Raw genomic sequence first — 22,085 nt, forward strand, 5'->3', positions numbered from 1 at the left:
ACATACAAAATTACCAAAAAGCCCCTGCCACAATCAATTTTGACGCCTTTTGGATGGAGTTAACGGTAAGGGGAACTTAAAATACCAAACGTAAGTCACTAAAGCAAAGTAAATTTGACAATAATTTCAAGAGTAGTACAGTAAATAAGGCTTTTTAGGAAATATTTTTTTTCCCTCCTTTATACAACAGATATTGGAAAAGGGGAGAAATCAAACCTAAACCTGAGAAGAGAAAAAGCTATTAACCACTTGAATTACAAGTCTCTTGCCACATGCCCCCTTGCATGCTAGAGATGCCCTTACACGATAGTAAAGAGGACTAAAATGTAACCTACCTCAAAACAAAAGTACGATTGCAGCATGGGCTAATAGATTGACACCGCGCATAAACTAGAGGGAACCAAGAGGTAATTAACCTCAATGAAAATAATAATAAAAATTTCATTTGGAACCAGCCAGCTGCACTTTTTAGGCATTGGATTATCAAAAGGCTAAAAGGGTCATGTGGTTTTATCGAGAAGGAAAACTTGGAAAAGAGACAAAATGTAACTTTGCATTTTAAAGATTGATCAACAATTTTGTGTCTCAAAAATCGAAATGAAAACTTCAATATTTATTGACATTTTAAAGTATGAAGCCCCAACGTAATTTCACTATAATAGCCATTGTATTGGCCCCAGAGAAACCAGTGGAGTACAACATTATATTTGAATGTTCCGTAAGATCACAAGTACTTGACCATACCACGACCCTCCACACTTAGTTTTGTGGCCTGAAGCTGCTTCTTCTTCGGTGCCTTCAACTGCTGCAACTTCCTATTCATCTGCCATTACAAAAAATACAAATATATAAAATATTAACGTTTCTTTAAATACTATATCAATGGAGATTTTGAAAAGGGCACCTCAACAAGAAGCATACAATTGAATAGTAGAGTCCAATTTTCCTGTTACTTACCAAATGCCCTATGCCCACCCTATTTCCCTTAGTTTTTTGACATGTGGCAAACCACTTAACAGCACTTATCTCTGTTAAAGTCCACCTCTTATCATCCCACCCAGCCAACCGTCATCCTCCAGTCCGCCTAAACCCTCTCGGATCCAACCCAACCAAACCACCCCCGCCCATCCCACCATCTGCTCTCACTCTCTCTCTCTCTCATCCAAATTCTATTATGTGCTTTAAAAGGGTTGCAATGAGTCTGAATCTTCCATGTGTATGTGGCTTTCGTCCATTAGACTTGGTTTTGCCAGAAACCACATTCAACCCAACACAAAACAATAATCATTTGATGTTCATCTACAGTGTTGGTTTCAAAAGGCATCTTCCCAAACGGCTCTTGCCCACTCGAACTCCAGCTCCTCACCCTTTGATGAATCTGATGACAATTATGTTAATGTTTGCACCACACATACCAACTTCCAACAACTCCAATACAACCTATTTCTTCTCTGAACTAGATACCTTGAGGTTGATAGCAACCTCAACAGTATAAGAAACGAACCAATTTGACATTTTCCATCTTCCATCAGTTGAAGGGAGATGGGTTTCCAACAAGATATTCCGTGCTTATTAGAATCTTATGCTCGTGGGGTTTGGGTTGGCAGAGAGAGAGAGAGAGAGAGAGAAGCAGAGGAGGTGGGGTTTGGTTGAATCCGAGAGGGCTTAAGTCGGAGGAGGAAGGATGGGGGTTGGCTGGGTGGGTTGGATGATGGGAGGTAGACTTAACAGAGTAGTAAAGGTACACCCACGGCCCAATACAGGGGAAAAAAACCTAAGCTGCGCAAGGGTATAAGTAACAGATCTAAAGGTAGCTGAAAGAAATTCTCAAACAAGGGAAACCTTGTTCAGATTGTTGATCGTACTAAATGGAAAAAATGATGCCCATTTGGATGCCGAGGAGCTACGACATATTTTATTTTGTTTTTCAATTTGTGCTTATATATTTACCAGTAGCAAAAAAGAAACCCACCTTCATACGGCGCTGATCCTGTATCGCTTGTTTAGCACGGGCTCTAATTTCATCAGGATCAATCTTAGATTGTGGGCGCACCACAAAATCCATTGGTGTTGCTTCTGGCCTTGAGGCATGTTGCCTAGAAGATGATTGGCCGGATTTTCTTTCCCTGTATTGAAGTCAAAATTAAAATGAAAGAAATGCCCCTTAGACAAAAGCGCCAGAACAAATAAGCAGCAATTGAAGTTCAACCCTTTGGGATTATTAAGAAGCATGTTTAATCTATCCTCAAATTATACCTTGAAAATTCATCCAAGTCCAGATCACCATCTCTAGATTCCATTCCTGTACCATTATTCACTGGCCTGTGTAATAAAATATAAAATTTAATTTAATACAACTAAATGCACCAGATTTAAAGAAAACGTATATTGAGTTCAACACGGATTTGCATGCATGCATAGGAGCAATAAGGTATTGTTCACACAAGGAAAAAAAAAAAGTCTCACAGTACTTTTTCACTGGTGGCCTTCTAAAGGGAACCCTGTCATCATCAATGTTTCTCATATCCTCAAACCTTGTACTTTTATTAAATATAGGTCGACTCTGCAGTCATGTGAAACAGACCAGATGTCAACACGATTGCATACAAAACATAAAGAATACCATTTAGTGAGCATTAAAACTAGGATTAACAAATATTTAGCATCTCAAGGAAAATTTATCTATGGTTAATGGGAAATGGGGTTCTTCAATCTGATTAGTGCCAGAGTTTTTCAATGAAAATATCATTAAGAAGAATAAGATCTGCATGTATTTGTATATGAAAGAAAAATTGGCAGAAAAACTCCATATGGCTATGGAAGGCAAGAACTGGAGAACAAAACAAATTACCCATTTGTCAACCAATTCCTTCGCAAGCTTTCTGTTGGAAGTTGTTTCCTCATCAGATTTTGACAAAAACATGATGACCTGCCCAAGAACAAAGTAGATCAGTTCAAGTTGTCACATTAATTGGAAATCCATAACCATTGTTTGAAGCCTCGTAAGATCATAACCTTTTTTTTTTTTCCTAAGAAAGAAGATCCTAACCTTTCCAAGGCCACTCTTTTTCAGTTGTTCTCTTCTATCATATTGCTCTAGATCAATGGGGAACTGCATAACAGAAGCAACATTTCAGGTTCTACTGTTGACAACCATTACTAAATGCCACATACTAAAATGGGTAAGAAGGTACATACATCAGTCAAAATCTTCAAAATTGCTGCACGTATATTTATATTTGGTAAGCTTCCATCAGGAAGAGGTTCAAGCCAATTCTTCAGCAGAGTTAGCACTCCATGATCTAAGAACTCTTGTTGAAGCTGCTTCCTGCAAAGACCACAGTTAAAATCAGAAAGTATTCTCACAATTTTTTTTTTGAAAAGGAAAAGTATTCTTACAATTGATAGAAAGAGGGAGAGAGAGAGATATATCGCATGCAACCAGCTTACTTTGAGAGGACCTCTGTAAGAAGAGGCAACTTCTTGAGCTTATTAATGGCAGGTTTCCCCTGTCTATTAAATTCTGCATCCTCTTCAGCTGTAACCTCGAGCTCAGCCATGACATTCTCAACCAGCAATGCTATTTCTGCTGGACTTTTTTCATTCTTCTTCCTTTTCTTACCCATCTTAAAGAGTTCCTTGATTTCATCATCTTCCTCACCCTCCTCAGCCTAGAAAAATCCAATCAATAAAAAAATGAAAAGCTATTGAGCCATGATGAAACCATATAGACAAAGTAGTAAGCAATAAACAGGCTTAGTGAGTCATCAGTTGCAATCAACATGTGGTATCTGATATAAGTTGAAGACAGGAAACGTTGTCTATCAACCGAAGTTCCACTATATCTTGTGCCTTTAAATTTCATGCTGTGGCATTATAACATTAGCATATAGATCTCAGGATGATAGAAAACAAAAACCTGAGGATGATGACTAGGAGAACGTTCATTGTCACTTCCATACCGGTCAGCAGGATGCACACCAGTGTCATCTATAAAGTTGTCATCATCAAATGTCCTGACACCCTCTTGATCATCCTATAAAATTGAACAGGAGAAAACAATTAGTAAGTTACAAAAGTAAGCTAAAGTGAATATCAGTAAGACAATACATTATAGTTATGGAAAACAAAATCAAACAGGCACGGGTATTTAACACCTATAGATTCTGAACATCATCAAACAAACAGATTCTCGCTGAAAAAATTGCAGTTGGCACAATTTAAATGTAAAATCTTTTAGAAGAAAATGGGATAACAAGAACCAAGACATTTTTCACTACAAACCATTGTTCTTGCAAAACCATGACAGAAAAACTACATCAATTAAATATTTCTAGACAAAAGTTGTTGTAGATATCAGAAATTAAGCTGTTCAATATATATAACACTTACTATTTTTTAAAACTATGCATACATCATAATTGTTAAAACAAAGCAAACGAAGACCAATTCAACTCAATCATTTAACAGTCGAGAGCAACTCACAAAATCGCACAACCCCACCGTATTTGTAACCTCAGAATAAAACCAAATGCTAGAAGGAAAATAAAATACTGATGATAACCTCAGAATCGCCGCCGGCGATGGTGTCCCACATCTCCTTGACCTCACCATCCGTAGGCCGCCTTGTCGGAAAAGGATCTCCTTGGAAATTTGGGTCCCTTCTTCTCTCCCTTATGCCTCTTCTCCTTCTTCAACCTCTTCCCACTGCCCTCATCTCCATCCTCTCCATCATCGTCCACCAAATCAGAGCTCACAGGCAGTTTTCCCACGTGGCTTTTCTTGATTAGCCGCTTCCTTGGCTTGGATTTCAAGGACGAGGGGTCGGCATCGTAGACGGGGGTCTGGGACTGGTCTCGATCGCGCAAATCGTCGTTGTCTTCTAGGCCGTCATCTTGGTGGGGCTCGGGAGATGGGTCACGACCCGCTCCGAAGTCATCGTAGTCCATCAATGGCTCCCCATCTTCATCGCGGTACCTGAAACCAATAGTGGCGATTAGATGCACGGAATCGAAGAAAACCCTAACCCTAATTTTGCGAGATAAGGGCGTACGGATCGTCTTCGAAAGGCATGGTGCAGTGGTGATCAGGATGCCAAACTGCGAGATATCACGAGTTTCGTTTTCCGCCAACAAGAATTCAAGAAATCCCAAATTGCACGTTTGATCCTGTTGCCCTGAGAAAAAAATTTGAAGAAAGAATACAGAAAACAAACCCTAACATGAATTTAGGAGCCATAGAAATTGATCGTTGAACAACCCATTAATCGTAACCCTAAAACAGAAATACCATCACCAGTTTAAGCATGTCCTAGACCGGTGACAAATTGAGGAACTATAGGAAAAAGATGAGAGAGCAAATCAGTTCCATACTCATCAGCGTGACCAGAGAGGATGATAGGTGCTTCAATCGGGTGCCAATGGAGGAGCTGAAGAAATGAACGGAGAAAGAGAATAAGAAGAAAAAGAGGGGCTGGCTGGGCGGATGATGGGAGCTTCTTTCCGTCCTGTGTTATTTGTGCTCCATAAACCACCGGTCAGACAATTTAGGGAGTAATTGGAAAAAAAACAACTCCAACAATGTTCCCTGTTCATCTCATAAAATATGGGACTTCTAGCAGCTCTTATATTAGACAAGACAGAGACCAGTGGCTCCTAAAATTTAAGTAAATTTAAGGTTTAGCCATAAAAAAAAACTTTCACTTTTAAAAAAAACCAAATTTTTTTCAAAACAAACAGAAAAATCTTTTAATTTTCAAATCAAAGATATAAATATAAAGGATTCTTTAGAGAACTCCACTATTCGCCTTAGTAAAGTAAGGAAAGCACTATTCACGTGAATAGTAGTTGCCTTGCAAATAGTATTTTCGCTTTCACCACATGGTAAATGGCAATTACTATTCATTTTTTTTTTTTCACAATTTTTTACCTCAATAATTAATTCGGTTAAGATTTTCGGGTTAGTGTCAATACTATTTATATCTCATAATCGGATAAAATTTTCAATTTCAAATTTCAGATAAATTTAAAAAAAAAAATTGGCTGGTATTTATAGAAATTCATTAATTTTGGGTATTTTTTAAAAATTAATTCGAATTTTTTCCAGTATTTTATTGCAAAAATTGGATGTCGTTGGATTAGGAGGAAAAATCATCGAGAGCCCAAGCGACGCCACGTGCAAAAAAAAATAAATAAATAAGGCAAGATTATAGCGAGCGATTTATAAGCGGTGACGTCGACTCTCATTTTGGACCTCAGGCAAGCCCGAGTTGGTGGGTCCCACACCTCCCCGGGCTGTCATTGGAACAACTTTTTCCCCGCCTTGGGCTCACTTATCCGCTAGACATGCTCTTAGGAAATCCAAAAATAAATAAGGGCAATTTTGTCCATTTTGACTTCTTTTAAAAAATTTCTCTCTCCTTTGGGCTTTTCCAAAGTCTCCCTAAAATTTAATGATACTTCATTTTATGAGTATTTTCAACCTCTAATCTATATATGTAAAGCAAAATGTAGAGAATGATAAAACATTTAAAATATCAAAAAATATCATCAGTTAATGCAAACTTTAAGAAATGAAATTATTAATTAAATAAGCATAATATGATAAATTCACACTTTTTCATATTTAAAAAAATTAAAATAAATAAATAATCAGATAATGAATCCTATTTTTATAGAACATAACTACCCATTATATTTTTTAATTCTAAAATAAATTTAAATTTAAAATTTTTATTAAAAAAAACCACTCGTAAGTGCGGAAGCGTGTGTGGATAGGCTAGTTAATACTAACTATTTTTTATACTATTTTTTAATAGAGATTGACAAATTAAAAGAGAGTTATAACATGTATGACTGGAGAGTATAACTGGAGTTAAAATTTTATATAGAGCTCCTAAAATACGAGTGCATTCTAGTCATTTTAGCTTCTTATCTTCTCACTTCTCTCTCCATCTGCCCCTCTCTTCTCTCCCATCTCAAATCCAAACTTAGGGGGTGGAAACAGTAAATAATCTTTTTATTTTTTGGTTGGGAGAAAATTCCCAAACTTTACATTGGTTCACGAAAGGAAATCAATTTTCGTAATTTCCCATCATAAGGGAAATTGAAGATTCCTATCCTAAATTTGTTGAGGCCGGAAAAATAATTAGAAAATATCATTTCATGTTTAATTTGTGCGGAAATTGGAAATACAATTTATTTAGTTTTTATATTATATTCCTAAATCAGAAATATGCATTAAAAATTATAATTAGACTTTTTATCATTAATGATTCTTGAGGTTTGTGAAATTATCATCTTTAGTCGTCAATGTTTTTCTGTGACACTAATGGTTGTTAGATATATACCCTTAAAGCCAATTATTTATGTAATAGTTAATGTTAATGACATCTTTTATAATGACTTACTAAGTTATTTATGAGTAAGACCAGTTGTTTTAAGAGATATTTAATCATATACCCATTCTTAGTACTAATAATATAGATAAACCTTACACCATTTAATTTCTATAAACAAACCAAAAAAAAAACCCAAAAAATGAAAGCTGGCCCTATTGAATTTATTTTTTTATTATTCAATTACTTTGATGCCTTATTGAGTGTTTTGGGTTTTTTTATGAGGTTTTGGGGTTGGGTTTGTTTTAAGAAATCAATTATTGTTTTGTAATTTAAAAGAAGTTAAAAGCCTTTTTGTTATGTTGTAAATGGACTTTGGGTGTGTTTCTAAAGTCCATTTCATGTAGGATTTTTTTTTTTTAAAAATAATTGTGACTCATATATTGGGTATAATAGTGAATCTCCCTCGTTTTAATTCATGATTATATGTTATCTTATGAAATACAAAAACAATTATAGTCTTAGAAATATATATATATATATATATGGACATGAGAACTATGTAATGAGATTGCGTACATCGAGACTTATCATGATTCTTGATTCTAAATATGTTCCTGGTCATAAAAGTATCAATTGCGCAATGATATTCTACTAAGATCAGTACGCAGTATTTTCTCTATATATAGAGATTGACGAGGTCTCAAGTCATTGAATGTGGCGACACCAAGATATGTATTTAGGTACTTGCAAGAGAACAAGTACACTGAACATGATCAAATACATGAATTCTAAAATGGAAGTTTTTACTCACATGTCAAACTAGAACTCATATATTGCAATGGTGCAAACTAATCCTTAGACTTGAGACATTATAGATGTTTTGTGGCTATATTGTTTGTCTTTGAGATCACTATACTGTTGTGTTTAAGAAGACATGACTTAAGGGTGTTTATTAGGACTCTCAATAAAGTCATCAAGGCAAATGAATGTACGACAAGGGATCATTACTCTCAGTTTAGAGAGTGAATACTCCAAAGATATGATTGATGAGTGAATACTCCAAAGATATGATTGATCAAATCTTTGCGCAAAATAGAAGATAAGATTTGATATAAAGGAAAAAATTCACAATAAGGTATTTGACATTAGATTCCTTTATCTAATAATGTGAGTAAGGAGTATTGTATAAGAGAATGCTTCAATTGCACAATCATTCCAATTTGAATAGGTTCTTCCATGCACCCTATTTAGTTTGGACAACCTTGACATGTTGTTAGGCGTCAAGCATGATTTATGGAAGTCCTGAAAGGATCAAACTCAATTAACCTTCATCAGTATGAAGAATTAAATGATGAGATTTAATTCACAAGTCAACACAGAGAAGTTGAGCCTATCCACTACCTTACTAAAAGAAACTTACAGATCACACACCAAGAAATGAGATTAGAGAAATAAATGAAGAGAAAAGAAACTAGGAGTCAAAAGTCAAAGGTCTAGTCAAAATCAACATCGTTGATTGAAGAAATTGACCAAGTCGAATAGTTTGACCAAGTCGAATTAGTAAGACTATAATAGTGATTTAAGAGTTAAATCATAATTCATAATTAAGGATGAATTATGAAATTAACTTTGACATAAGTAAATGGATTGGGCTTTAAATGTGATTTTAAAAAAAAATTGCAAAATATCCAAAAGTCAAATTGGCCAAAGGATAAGTTTTATATGACAACACAAATCCAAGGACCCAACTGTTAGAAATATGCCCTTAAAGCTAACTAATTATATAATAGTTAGAGTTAAGGACATCTTTGATAAAAGACATATTATGTTATCAATGGCCAAGAAAGGGTTGTTTTATACATTAAATCATCCTATATTATTTTTCAATATGTAGAACAATCATAGTCCAAGGAATACACAAATGGATATGAGAGTTATGTAATGAGATTGCATACATGGAGACTTCTCATCATCCCTAAATCCTGAATATGTTCCTAGTCATATGAATATTGATTGGGCGTCAATATTCTGCAAAGAACCAATACACACAGTATTGTCTCTATATGTAGGGAATGACAAGGTCTCAAGTCATTAAATGTGGAGACACATCGATATGTGTGTAGGTGCTTGTAGAAGAACAAGTACACTGAATGCGATCCAACACATGAGTTACAGCATGGAAGCCTTTACTCACAAGTCAAGTTGGAACTCATAAATTGCAATGGTGCAAACTAATCCTTAGACCTGAGGCATCATAGATGTTTTGTGATTATATTGTTAATCTTTGAGGGCACTATACAGTTATACTAAATTAGGCATAGCTTAAAGGTGCTCATCAGAATTCTCAATAGAGTCATGGAAGCAAATGAATGTACAACAAGAAATCTCTACTCTTAATAAAGGAGAGAGAATACTTCAAAATATGATTGGTCAAATCTCTGCGTAGAGTAGTGGATAAGACTTGAAAGAAGAAGTCTTCAAATCTTACCAGGATAATCATATATAAGGAATGATTCACATTAGGATATTGACAATCGGATTCCATGACCTAATAATGTGAGTAATGAGTATTGACATAAGAGAATGATTCAATTGCGTAGTCATTCCAATTTCAATAGGTTCTTTCATAAATCAATTGCACACTCATTCCAATTTCAATAGGTTCTTTCATAATGTCTCATTTAGCTCAGATAACCGTGACTTGCTGCTAGGTGACAACCATGGTTTGTGGATGTCCTAAAATGTTTCAATTAGCCTTTATTAATAGGAAGAATTAAATTGTGGAATTTAATTCGTATATCACCTCTGAGGAGTTGAGTCAACCCACTACCTTGTTAAAGGGAACCTATTGGATCTGCACACCCAAAGAATGTGATTAGAGATACAAATGAGGAGAAATGAAATGAGGAGACACAAGTCAATGGTTGATAATCAAATGTCGAAGTCAACGGTCAAAAGTCAACATGTTGACCAGAGCAATTAACCAAAGTCAAATAGTTCCACCAGATCAATTAAGTAAGACTATAATTATAATTTAATAGTTAAATTATAATTAAAAGATTAATTATGAAATTAAAAGGAAATAGACAAAATAGCTCAAAAGGCTATTGGGCTCAAGGGATAAGTGGCATAAGATGACATGACCCATGGACACTGGAGAAGGAAAAAACCAAGACACTGGAGAAGCCCAGACCTTTTTGAACAAATTACAAAATTAGCCATGATATGAAATAAATAAAATACCATTATTGGCAATTAAAAAATTGATACACACAGTTTGATAAAAGCCTAGTTTCTAAGAAAATCTCACCACTTGGTCTCTATCCCAAAAATGCAAAAACAGCAGATCTTTTTCTCAAGAAGCCCTCACGTGACTTCTTGACTATTGAAAAGTCAAAAATTTCAACTATCACAAAGGAGTTGATAGGGAGTTAATGAAGGCAGGTCTTACAGGAGGACTTCTCCATTTTTGCAGCCGAAGGAAGAAGATTAGAATCCCTTTATATATGTATATATATATATATATATATATATAGAGAGAGAGAGAGAGAGAGAGAGAGAGCGAGAGAAATTCTGCACCAAAGCAGGTGACATTTTCAAGAGATAAGCAGACTACGTTCTCAAGAGATAAGTATGGAGCAAGGGAGTTGTTCAACAGGAAAAGCAAACTGACCATCATGACAGATTGTGTTCTTTCTCTTTACAAGGAACAAACAGAGAACAAACAGAGTTGGTCTTTGTTTCAGAAAAGCAAGGAAAAGACCTCTATGAAAGCTGATTGTTGATGGCTCTTCTCTGCCAAAATAAATAGCTTCCTTCTTTTATGACATTGAAAAGAGAAAAGATCTTTTAAAGATTTGCTGCCCATTTTTAAAAGATTATAATTCCAGCTTTTCCTATAAATATGAGAGGAGGTGAACAGATCAAGGGACATCCAAAAAATCAATCAAGATAAAAACTCCCAAAGTCATAACTGACAAACTCAAAATGATCAATTGATCTCAAAAGCCTTTAAACACTGAAGTGACCAAAGCTCATCAAGCCACAAGAAACAAATCAGCTAGAATTCGAATCTCTGTTTTCGGTTTAGTTCGAGCCACAAGACTTTATGATATAATTTTGGCTTAATAAATATAATTTCACTTGTTGTTACATTTTATTCTCACCAACTGGATTTATGAATTTTCTATATTAATTTGGTGAACTTATTAGGTGAATTTATCTTCTATAGGAAGTTGGAAAGCCAAAAGATGAAGACATATATTTGTCCAAGTTCAAGCTAGGTGTGAAGAGAATTGCTAGCGGATTTTATTAAAGAATTGATTGTGGGATTATTGTGATTATAAAGAGAAGTAAAGAGGGAGAAGAGAAGACAAAACCTTTGAAGCTAAAGAGCCTATTTCATGTCATTCATAGCCATTTAAAGCCCACTTACCTCATCGTTATTTCTTTTCCACTAACTCTCCGCCATCAACACATGTTTAATCCAATTAATCCCTCACTTAAACCCTTCATTACCCACCACGAATATATTAACTTCACACTCACCTCATTGATACTATAAATCACCTATCAACTTATTTGGCAAGGGGACCACTACGACAGATTTCTTTATCCATTTCATTCAAAATTTAGTTTATGTTTTCCTTTATAATGAGTTTCTAGAACTCTAACTAAGGCTAGAGAGAATGTTTTTTGAGTAAGTTTGTGAATTGTTCTTTAATCCAATATATGGTATGAATTGCTAAATTCTTTTATTTTTGGTTGTTCAATATTTTCATATCCTTTTATTTTGATTGATGTTAAGTGCTATTATCTTTTCATGAGTTCAATTATATTTTTCTCATTGTTAAGAACTGACTTAGCATGCTTTTAAATTAAAAGAGTAGATATTAAGCAATTCCATTTTCTGAACAATCATTAATAAAAGATAACATTGAAAAATTAAATTGGTTTTAATTTATTTATCTTCTAGTTAAAGTTTCTCAATGATGCTTTTAATCGAATTATAATTTGGATTAAAGAGCATGAAACATATTTTGTTTAAAGAATTGAACATTGATGCCTTAGCATTTCCATTATTGATATTTCATTTTTAAACTCAATTTCCACAACAATCAAATTAAATTACTTTTCCATTTTGCTTGTCACCTTTATTGTGGTACATTTAATTATTTTTTTATGTGCAGACTATTTTGCCTACCTGCTCCTTGAGGATACGATACTTGGACTTCCAAGATTATTACTACGTGTGACTACTTGCACTTGGGTAGACACAACAAGTTTTTGGCACCGTTGTTGGGGAGAGGTGAAACGAAAAGTATCACAAGGAAATTAATTGTTAAGGTTTGCAGTTTTAGTTTCCAAAGCTAATTCGGTAAGGCTTATCAAACTCAATTTTTCATTTTGTTTTTTTTTTGGTGTTTTTTTTGGTTGCTTTTGTCTTAGTTTTTTTTATATATATTTTTTTAAATAAAATTAGTTTAGTTTTTATTTATTTATTTGTTGCTTCTTTATTTTGTTTATGAGATATCGTGATCAGTTTGGTAGATTTGTAAATAAACCTCAATTTGACCAATTTCATCACAAATGGCTGAGAATAATAATAATAATAATAATAATGCATTGGAAGGCCCCCAAAATGATGAAGATAATCATAGTGTTCATAATGATGAGAATCGTAGTGTTCATAGTGATGAGAATCCACTTGTTAGGACATTACATGATTATTTGCATCTTGCTTGTACAAGTTTGCCATCTTGCATCATTTTTCCGTTAAATGGTCAAACTTTTAATTTTAAACCGGGTATGATACCAATTTTACCAACTTTTCATGGAATGGAATATGAAAATCCTATTCACATGTGCGTGAGTTTGAAGAAGTTTGTGGAACTTTTCCAACACAAGGGTGTAGGCTTGATACAGTTTTGCTAAAACTTTTTCCATTTTCACTAAAAGATAAAGCAAAAACTTGGCTTTATTCTTTAAGGCCAAGAACAATTGGAACATGACTTGAAATGCAAACTGAATTTTTCAAGAAATTTTTCCCAATTCAAAAGACAAATTCTTTGAAAAGACAAATGACCACATTTTCTTTGGGAAAGATTTAAATATTTGTTAATGTTATGTCCTTCACCATGATTTTGAAAATGGAGGGTGGTAAGTCATTTTTATGATGGCTTAACACCTAAAGATCGACAATTTATTGAGATGATGTGCAATGGAAATTTTATGTATAAAGATCTTGAAAATGCTTTTGATTTTCTTGATGAAATTGCAGAGAAATCTCAAATTTGGAGCACTCCCAACGCATTTGAGCCTAATTCCCAATAAACAAAATCTTCTATTAATCCTTCTAGCGGTGGTACTTATCACCTTAAGGAGGAAGATAGTCTCAAAGCTCAATTGGCAACAATGGTTGGGGAAGTTGAAACTCTAAAATCAAAATTGCATCAAAAAGTTAATTCAATTGCAAGTCAAGAAATTTTTAAGATTTGTGAAGTTTGCGGGGTCATGGACATGTAACAAAAGAGTGTCCAACATTTCCAGCTTTCAGAGAAATGTTGCATGATCAAGCAAACTTTATGAATCAATTTAAAAAACCATCCACTTTTTCTGAAACTTATAATCCAGATGGAGAAACCTTCCAAATTTCAGTTGGAGAAATAATACTATAATAATGTGCCCAACAAAAATCTAATTCTTTTTATTATTCTCCACAAGTGGAAGGACAATCATCGTCATCAAATTTGAAGATGTTATGAAGCAATTCATACAAAGCCAAATTGCCACAAATCAAAAGAATGCACAAGACATTGGTGAGATTAAGAGCACTCTTTCCAAACTCACTTCTTCACTATCAATTCAAGAAAATGGTAAATTTCCTTTTCAAGTCCAACCTAATCCACATCCACAGTTAGAGGTAACTACCCATTCTTCTTCTTCTTTGAATGAAAATAAGCATGAATATGTGAAGGCTGTCACTACTCTTCGTAGTGGAAAAATAATTGGGAAAGATGATTTAGTAACAATTGAAAATAAAAAGAATTCAGAAAAATCCAAAAATAATGAAAAAGAAAATAATGATTCTGAAATTGTTAAGTGCCTTTTCCTGCTCCATTCCCACAAGCACTTAAGGCTGTAAAGAAAAATCAAAATCCTGAAATTTTGAAGGTTTTTAAACAAGTGAAAATCAATATACCTCTTTTGGATGCTATAAAACAAATTCCTTAATATTCAAAAATTTTAAAGGATTTATGCACTATCAAAAGAAAACACAATGTTGATAAGACCGCATTTTTAACTAAAAATGTAAGTGCAATTCTTCAAACTAATACTCCACCCAAGTACAAAGATCCCGGTTGTCCCACAATTTCTTGTATTATTGAAAATTTTATCATTGAACAAGATTTATTGGATTTGGGTGCTAGTGTTAATTTGTTGCCATACTCGGTTTATAAGCAATTGGGTTTTGGCGAATTAAAACCCACCTCAATAACATTGCAATTGGTTGATCGTTCAGTTAAAATCCCAAGAGGTATGGTGGTAGATGTGCTGGTTCAAGTAGACAAATTTTATTTTCCAGTTGATTTTATAGTTTTGGATACTGAACTAGTTGTGCATTCTAATTCTCAAATTCCTGTTATTCTTGGAAGACCATTTCTTGCTACATCTAATGCTCATATAAATTGCAGGAATGGACTTATGCAACTATCATTTGGGAACATGACATTGAAGCTCAACATATTCAACATATGCAAGCAACTTGCAAACAATGAAGATGTCGACAAAGAAGTTTACATGATCGAGACAATTGTTCAAAACTGCTTTAATTCTTGTTTTTCTTCTGATCCATTGCAAATTTGTTTAGTAAATGGGGATTGTAATTTTGCACAAGATTTTGAAGTACAATATCTTTGTTCTTTGTTAGATTTTGCGCAGGTACAAGAACATAATGGTTGGGTACCAAAATATGAGGAGCTGTCAACTGTGAGTGATGAGACAAAATCATCAAGAGAAGGAGCCCCAAAGTGTAAATTGAAGCCTCTTCCTACTGGACTTAAATATGCTTTTCTAGGAGAAGATGAGACCTATCTTGTGGTAATATCTTCTAAACTAGAGCTTTTGCATGAAGGTATGTTACTTAAAGTTTTGAAAGATCATAGGACTGCTATTGAATGGACTTTATTTGATATTAAAGGTATTAGTCCTTTGGTTTGCACACACCAAATTTTTCTTGAAGAAAATGCTAAACTAGTTAGGTAGGCTCAACGTAGACTTAACCCAACAATGAACGAAATTGTACAAAAAGAAGTACTTAAACTTTGGGATGCAGGTATCATATATCCAATTTGTGATAGCAAATGGGTGAGTCCTACACATGGTTATTCCTAAAAAATCAGGAGTCACAGTAGTTGAAAATGATAATGGAGAAATGGTACTAACTAGGGTCACTACTGGATGGAGAATGTGTATTGATTATCGTAAATTGAACTCACTCACAAGAAAGGATCATTTTCCTTTACCATTTCTTGACCAAATTTTGGAAAGAGTTGCAGGGTATATGTATTATTGTTTTTTAAATGGTTATTCAGGATATTATCAAATTGAGATTTCATTAGAAGATCAAGAAAAAAAACTTTCACTTGCCCATTTGGAACTTTCGCTTTTAGAAAAATGCATTTTGGTCTTTGCAATGCACCAGCTACATTCCAACATTGCATGATAAGCATATTTAGTGACATGGTAGAAAAATATTTAGAAGTTTTCATGTATGATATTACTGTGTTTGGTGATTCATTTTCTAATTGTTTATCTAACTTGGAAAATGTTCTTATCACGTGTAAAGAGAAAAATTTGGTGCTTAACTGGGAGAAATGTTAATTCATGGTCACATTTGGCATAGTACTTGGACACATTGTTTCTCACAATGGAATTGAAGTGGATAAGTCAAATATTGATTCAATTGCTAATTTGCCTATTCCTAAAACTGTTAAAGATATTAGATCTTTTTTAGGACATACAGGTTTTTACCGGAGATTCATACAAAATTTTAGTGCAATTGCAAGGCCATTGAATAATCTCTTGGAGAAAGATGCAAAATTTGATTGGAATTATGCATGTCAAGAAGCATTTGAGAAATTGATTAAAATGCTAACATCAACTCCTGTAATGCAACCCCCAGATTGGTCCATGTCATTTGAAATAATGTGTGATGCTAGTGATGGTGCTATTGGGATAGTGCTAGGCCAAAGAAAAGACAAGAAGCCTGTTGTTATCTGCTACGCAAGCAGAACTTTGAATAGTGCACAGAAAAATTACACTACAACTGAAAAAGATTGCTTGCTGTAGTTTTTGCACTGAAAAAGTTTAGGTAATATATTTCGGGCTCACAAATTGTTGTTTTTACAGATCATTCGGGCTTGAAGTATTTATTGACAAAGAAGGAAGCCAAATCACGATTGATTAGATGGATTTTGCTTCTCCAAAAATTTGATCTTACAATCAAGAACAAAAAAGGAGTGGAGAATGTTGTTGCAGACCATCTTTCTAGGATATCTTTTGAGGAGCCTTCTGAATATTTGCCCATAAAAGATTCATTTCCTGATGAATAATTGTTTGATGTTTCTAAATTACCATGGTTTGCTAACATTGTGAATTTTCTTGCTATAGGTCTTATCCCACCTCATTGGACCTCACAAGAGAAAAAGAAATTTATGGTTGAGGTGAGAAAATTCTTTTGGGATGACCCGTATCTCTTCAAATATTGTCCCGACCAGATAATCCGTAGATGTGTTCCTGATGATAAAATATTTAGTGTCATATATTTTTGTCATTCTGAGGCTTGTGGAGGTCACTTTTCTTCCAAAAAGACTTCGGCCAAAATTCTTCAATGTGGTTTTTATTGGCCTAGACTTTTCAAAGATGTGCATGAATTTTGCAAGACTTGTCCAAGTTGTCAAAAGTTGGGAAAAATTACTCGACGTAATATGATGCCTCTTAACCCAATTTTAATTATTGGATTTTTTGACTGTTGGGGCATTGATTTTATGAGTCATTTTCCTCCATCTTTTGGTTACTTATACATCCTTGTTGCTGTGGATTATGTTTCAAAATGGATTGAGGCCATATCATGTCTGAAGAATGATCATAAAACTGTTTTGAAATTTTTGAAAGAAAATGTATTGTCCAGGTTTGGTACTCTTAGAGCGATCATTAGTGATGGAGGATCACATTTTTGCAACCGACCATACCATCCACAGACAAAATATATGGGATAACCCATAAGATTTCCACTCCATACCATCCACAGATAAATGGCCAAGCAGAACTTGCAAACAGGGAAATCAAACAAATTTTGTAAAAGATGGTGAATCCAACCTGGAAGGATTGGTCATTGAGACTAACTGCTGCTTTGTGGGCATACCGTACTGCATACAAATCACCTCTTGGTATGTCCCCATACAGACTAGTTTATGGTAAACCTTGTCATTTACATGTTGAATTAGAACATAAAGCATATTGGGCTATCAAATTGTTTAACTTTAGTCTTGGAGATGCAGGGACCTTGATAAAACTCCTATTGAATGAACTTGAGGAAGTCAGGAATGCTGCATATGAGAACTCACGAATTTACAAAGAACTTACCAAAGTTTTTCAAGATAAAAATATTTTGAGGAAAAATTTTGGGCCTTCTCAACTTGTTCTTTTGTATAATTCTAGACTTCATTTGTTTCCTGGAAAATTAAGAACTAAATGGACAGGGCCTTTCATTGTTAAAAGAGTTTTCCCATATGAGACTGTTGAAGTTGAGGATCCCACGAATGAAAATATTTTTAAGGTTAATGGCCAACGACTTAAACCTTACTTGGGGAGATGTGTTCCAGAAGATGAGACAGTTTCTTTGAACGAACTTGTTTACTAGGATTGATTGGACTTCCCTTTGTCCATCTGTTGTATATTAGTTTATAAATTTTTGTTCACTTGAAAAAAAAAAAAAAATTCGACATTTCTGATTGGACTTCCCTTAAACCTCACTGTTACTTGGGAGATATTCCTTACCCAAATTCACAATTACTTGTTTAAAAGTCAGTAACTTAGGGTGCAAGTTATCTATTTTTTAGAAGTCTACTAGGGTTTTAAACTGCTAGTAGTGGCACGCTCACGCACAAAAGAAAGTTGACTTGTTGACTGCCAATGGTTGTCAAGCCAATGAGGAACTTTATCCTACCATCATAGGATTAAAATCAAAACGGTGAACAATTTGGCACGCCCAGTGGGACTTCTCAGTATACATGCTAATAGGAGACATCTCTTGGTGTATGAATATTGGAAGCACTAGCCAGAATCAATGCATGGAAAGAAATCAAGTAGCTTTCTAGCAAAGACATGAATCAGAGGAGAGTGACGCTAGGCATTCAGCCATGGTAGCACTAGAAGTAGACGTTCCAAATCTGGTTCTAGAAGGATGAGCTAGATATAGGATGTTGTACTCCTACAAGAGGGTGCAACACAAAGGAGCCAGGATACTCTAAATAACATGACAGCCATGGTGCAGTGGCAAGTCAACATGCATTTCAGGAAGGATCGTGAGGTTATTGCTGAATTTCAAACCAGATGTTGTGGTCCAGTAGCTAGACCTCTATTTTGGACCTCCACTAGGATTGGCATGACAAGGAGAAATCTATGCTGGACAAAGAGAAAGAGCCTTCCCCGATCAAGAACATTAAGCCCCAGTTCCTCTAAAGGGCCTTACACAAGTTCAGGTGCCCTAGAACCAGCCAGAACTTCCACCTATTCCACGACTTGTGGTCCCACAAGATCAGCTAGTAGCACTTTTGCTTGAGCAACCAGCTGTATTGCCCTATAAACCTAGAAGGATGAACCCAAATCCATTTCCTCCACTAACAAGAGGCAGGAGAGGCAAAGGGGGAATCAACCATTTTGCCAACAATAGGAGCACTACAGAATGGCATGGGGGCATTACAGAGAATGATCAGAGAAATAATGGAGCCTGAAGCTAGAAGAGGAGAAAGACTCACCTAAAGGAAGCCATATCTAGCTTATATTGATTAGATGCCTCTATCCCCAGGGTTTAAGGTACCAAACTTCACTTTGTTCAATGGAGAAGACACCCATGCGTCATCAGTTAAACACATAGGCAAATTCTCTGTTTAGTGCATAGCCATAGAGAATAGTCGTCACTAAAGCTGGCTTTTTGAAATTCTCTCTCTAGACAAGCCTTCACCTAGTACACTAACCTACCAGTTAATTCCATCCAAACATGGGAATAGATGGAAAACTCTTTCCTTGACTACTGTTTTAGGATTCAGCTAGAAGTCACCATCAGCTGATCTTGCAGCTCAAGCGAGTAAAGATGAGCCCGCTCAAGACTTCATAACTGAGTTCAGAAAGCTCAAAATGAAATGCTGAATTCCTATGGAAGAAAGACACTTCATTCAAATGGCTTAAACTGCCCTCAAGATTTCTTTAAGAAAGAGATTCGATGAGATTCTATTCAGAGACTGGCGCAGAATGGGCATAAGACATCTAAATATGAGGAATCGCTCGGGAAGAACAACAAAAAGAAACTCCTCAAAAGGCACATATTACAAGACACCATTTTCCTCAGTACATTTGGTTGAAGTCGAGACAGAAAAAGGCATAGAAAGTTCGGAAGAAAGGGAAGTTGCAGTGGCAGAAATGGCAAAATTAAAACATCCTAAGCCACCACCATTCACAGGAGGATTTATTCCAAACAAACCAACACAGGACAAGGTCTATTCTTTCGATTTTACCAAGGTTGACGCTTTATTTGACGAGATGCTTCTCCAAATGGCAATAGAGACACCTCACAGGTTGCCCAAACCAGAGGAACTCAAAAGCAGACAGTATTGCATATGGCACAACTCTTGGAACCACTCCACCAATAGTTGGGTTATTTTAAGATATGTCATACGTAAAGGTGAAACTAGGAGAAGCCTCCCACAAGAACTACTGACTTTTCCCAATCTCAAGTTAACATAGTTAACTTAAACCGCCGTAATAGGAGAAAGACAAGCGGGTAGCGTAAGTCGGCCCCAAGATAAATAGAACGATACCAAAGGAGGCAAATCGAAATCAAAGGCAACTATCTTAGCTGGGTAGTTACATGCGAGGTGCAAATGCGAAAGTGAGTTGAGATAACTCTAGATGAACAAAGACATCCTACAACTAAAGTTTTGATAGAATTGGAACGTTATACGCCAGAGCTCGATCCCGCCCCATCCAAATGACATAGCAGAGGAGGAACATTCAACCCTCGCCCAGATCGTAAAGGTGATTGAGTAGCCAAAAAGGAAATACCAATTAAAATTCCCAGAAATGATAAGCTATTGGCAACTATCATAGAAGACAAATGGTATTCTGTTGGAAAAAGTGGCAGGCTAACTTTGGAGCTAACCAGAACACAAAAGAGGAGAATCCAGAGGCAATATTGCACATTCCTCAAGAACAAGGATGACACGCAGGTACTTCAAGAGGTCAATTCTGCCAGAAATGAGAAAAAGTCAAAAGCAAGTTTCTAATCCAAACAGGCAACATACCAACCACAGGAGCTGTCAGAAACAAAAGTTTCAAATAAGTCACCTATCCACCAAGTTCCATCCTCGGAAGAACAGTAGGAACCTTCACAATCACAAGATCGATTTGGATCTGCTTTCGTAAGATTGGACTGAAGAATACGAAGAGGAACAGTTGGATTATGAACCATCTGCAGACGATTTGACTAGACTCCTGGAGACAGCTATGAAGGAAGATTGGACAGAGGAATTTGAAGAAGAACAGATAGAGTACGATGGAGAACTAGATAAAGAAAATAAGGCTTTCGGTGCAGAATTAGAAAGCCTGTTACAAGGTGATCTAGGCATTAATATGGTGTTTATCTTGCCAGAAAAGTTCAAGGCAACAGAAATACAAGAGAACACTTTGGAAGGAGATGTACTCTCCTAAGAAACTTTCGAGTACAGGCTGGCAAAAATGGAAGAAGCGCCAGGACAACGAATATCAACTACCAAAACAGCAGAACTGCCATGAAATTGGCCCAGAATAGCTGTGCTTTTCCAAACCCACCAAGGAAATGACCAATCATCTCAGACCTTTGTTCATAATTGCAAACTTTGAGATGTTCCTATCTCCAAAGTAATGGTAGATGGAGGTGCATTCATTAATCTTCTGCCCCACAGATTGTTGGTTAAAATGGGAAGAACATAGAAGATCTAATTCCAACAAGCTTAATAGTTACCAACTTCACTGGGGCATGACTAAGACTCATGGAATACTAAACGTGGATGTCATAGTAGGAACTTGAAGATTGCCTTTTTCGTGGTAAACACCACTTTTACCACTTACAATACACTGCTTGGCAGAGATTGGATCCACTAGAGTCTATGTGTTCCTTCCACTCTACACCAATAGTTGGCCCTCTGGCATGAAGAGGATTTTATGAAAATAGTGGAGGCCGGCCTACAGCCATTCATGCCATCTACATTATGTTTTGAGGCCAGGTATTATCATGATGACCTTGGTCCTTTTACTTTCTTCGGAGTCAGCCAGAATGGCCGTCCTTATGATGTCACGACCCAGAAACTCATTGAAGAAGGTCCTGCCAATTCTCTAGATGACTGGAATAGGCCTTGCAAGAAACTCAACCTTTAGAAATCTGATGTTTAGCTCAAACCAGCAAGAAAGGGATCGAGCTGCAACAATC

At 35.5% G+C, this 22,085-nt stretch overlaps 1 protein-coding gene and 1 pseudogene across 1 annotated transcript; one reads left to right on the plus strand and one right to left on the minus strand.

Annotated features, from left to right (window-relative positions):
- Positions 1-576: 576 nt before the first annotated feature.
- Positions 577-5,208, minus strand: IWS1 (Transcription elongation factor (TFIIS) family protein). The gene is given in 12 exon segments (XM_089041850.1): positions 577-823; positions 1,973-2,126; positions 2,257-2,322; positions 2,472-2,563; positions 2,852-2,929; positions 3,050-3,112; positions 3,199-3,328; positions 3,451-3,671; positions 3,920-4,036; positions 4,565-4,618; positions 4,620-4,977; positions 5,054-5,208. Coding segments are annotated over 12 exon segments (1,452 nt in total). The 5' UTR covers positions 5,074-5,208; the 3' UTR covers positions 577-724.
- Positions 5,209-14,099: 8,891 nt separating this feature from the next.
- LOC107880403 (uncharacterized) lies at positions 14,100-18,263 on the plus strand (annotated as a pseudogene).
- Positions 18,264-22,085: the final 3,822 nt, after the last annotated feature.

This window comes from Prunus mume, linkage group LG7 (assembly GCF_029339155.1).
Source record: "Prunus mume cultivar Tortuosa linkage group LG7, ASM2933915v1, whole genome shotgun sequence".
In the NCBI taxonomy this organism is placed as follows: Eukaryota; Viridiplantae; Streptophyta; class Magnoliopsida; order Rosales; family Rosaceae; genus Prunus; species Prunus mume.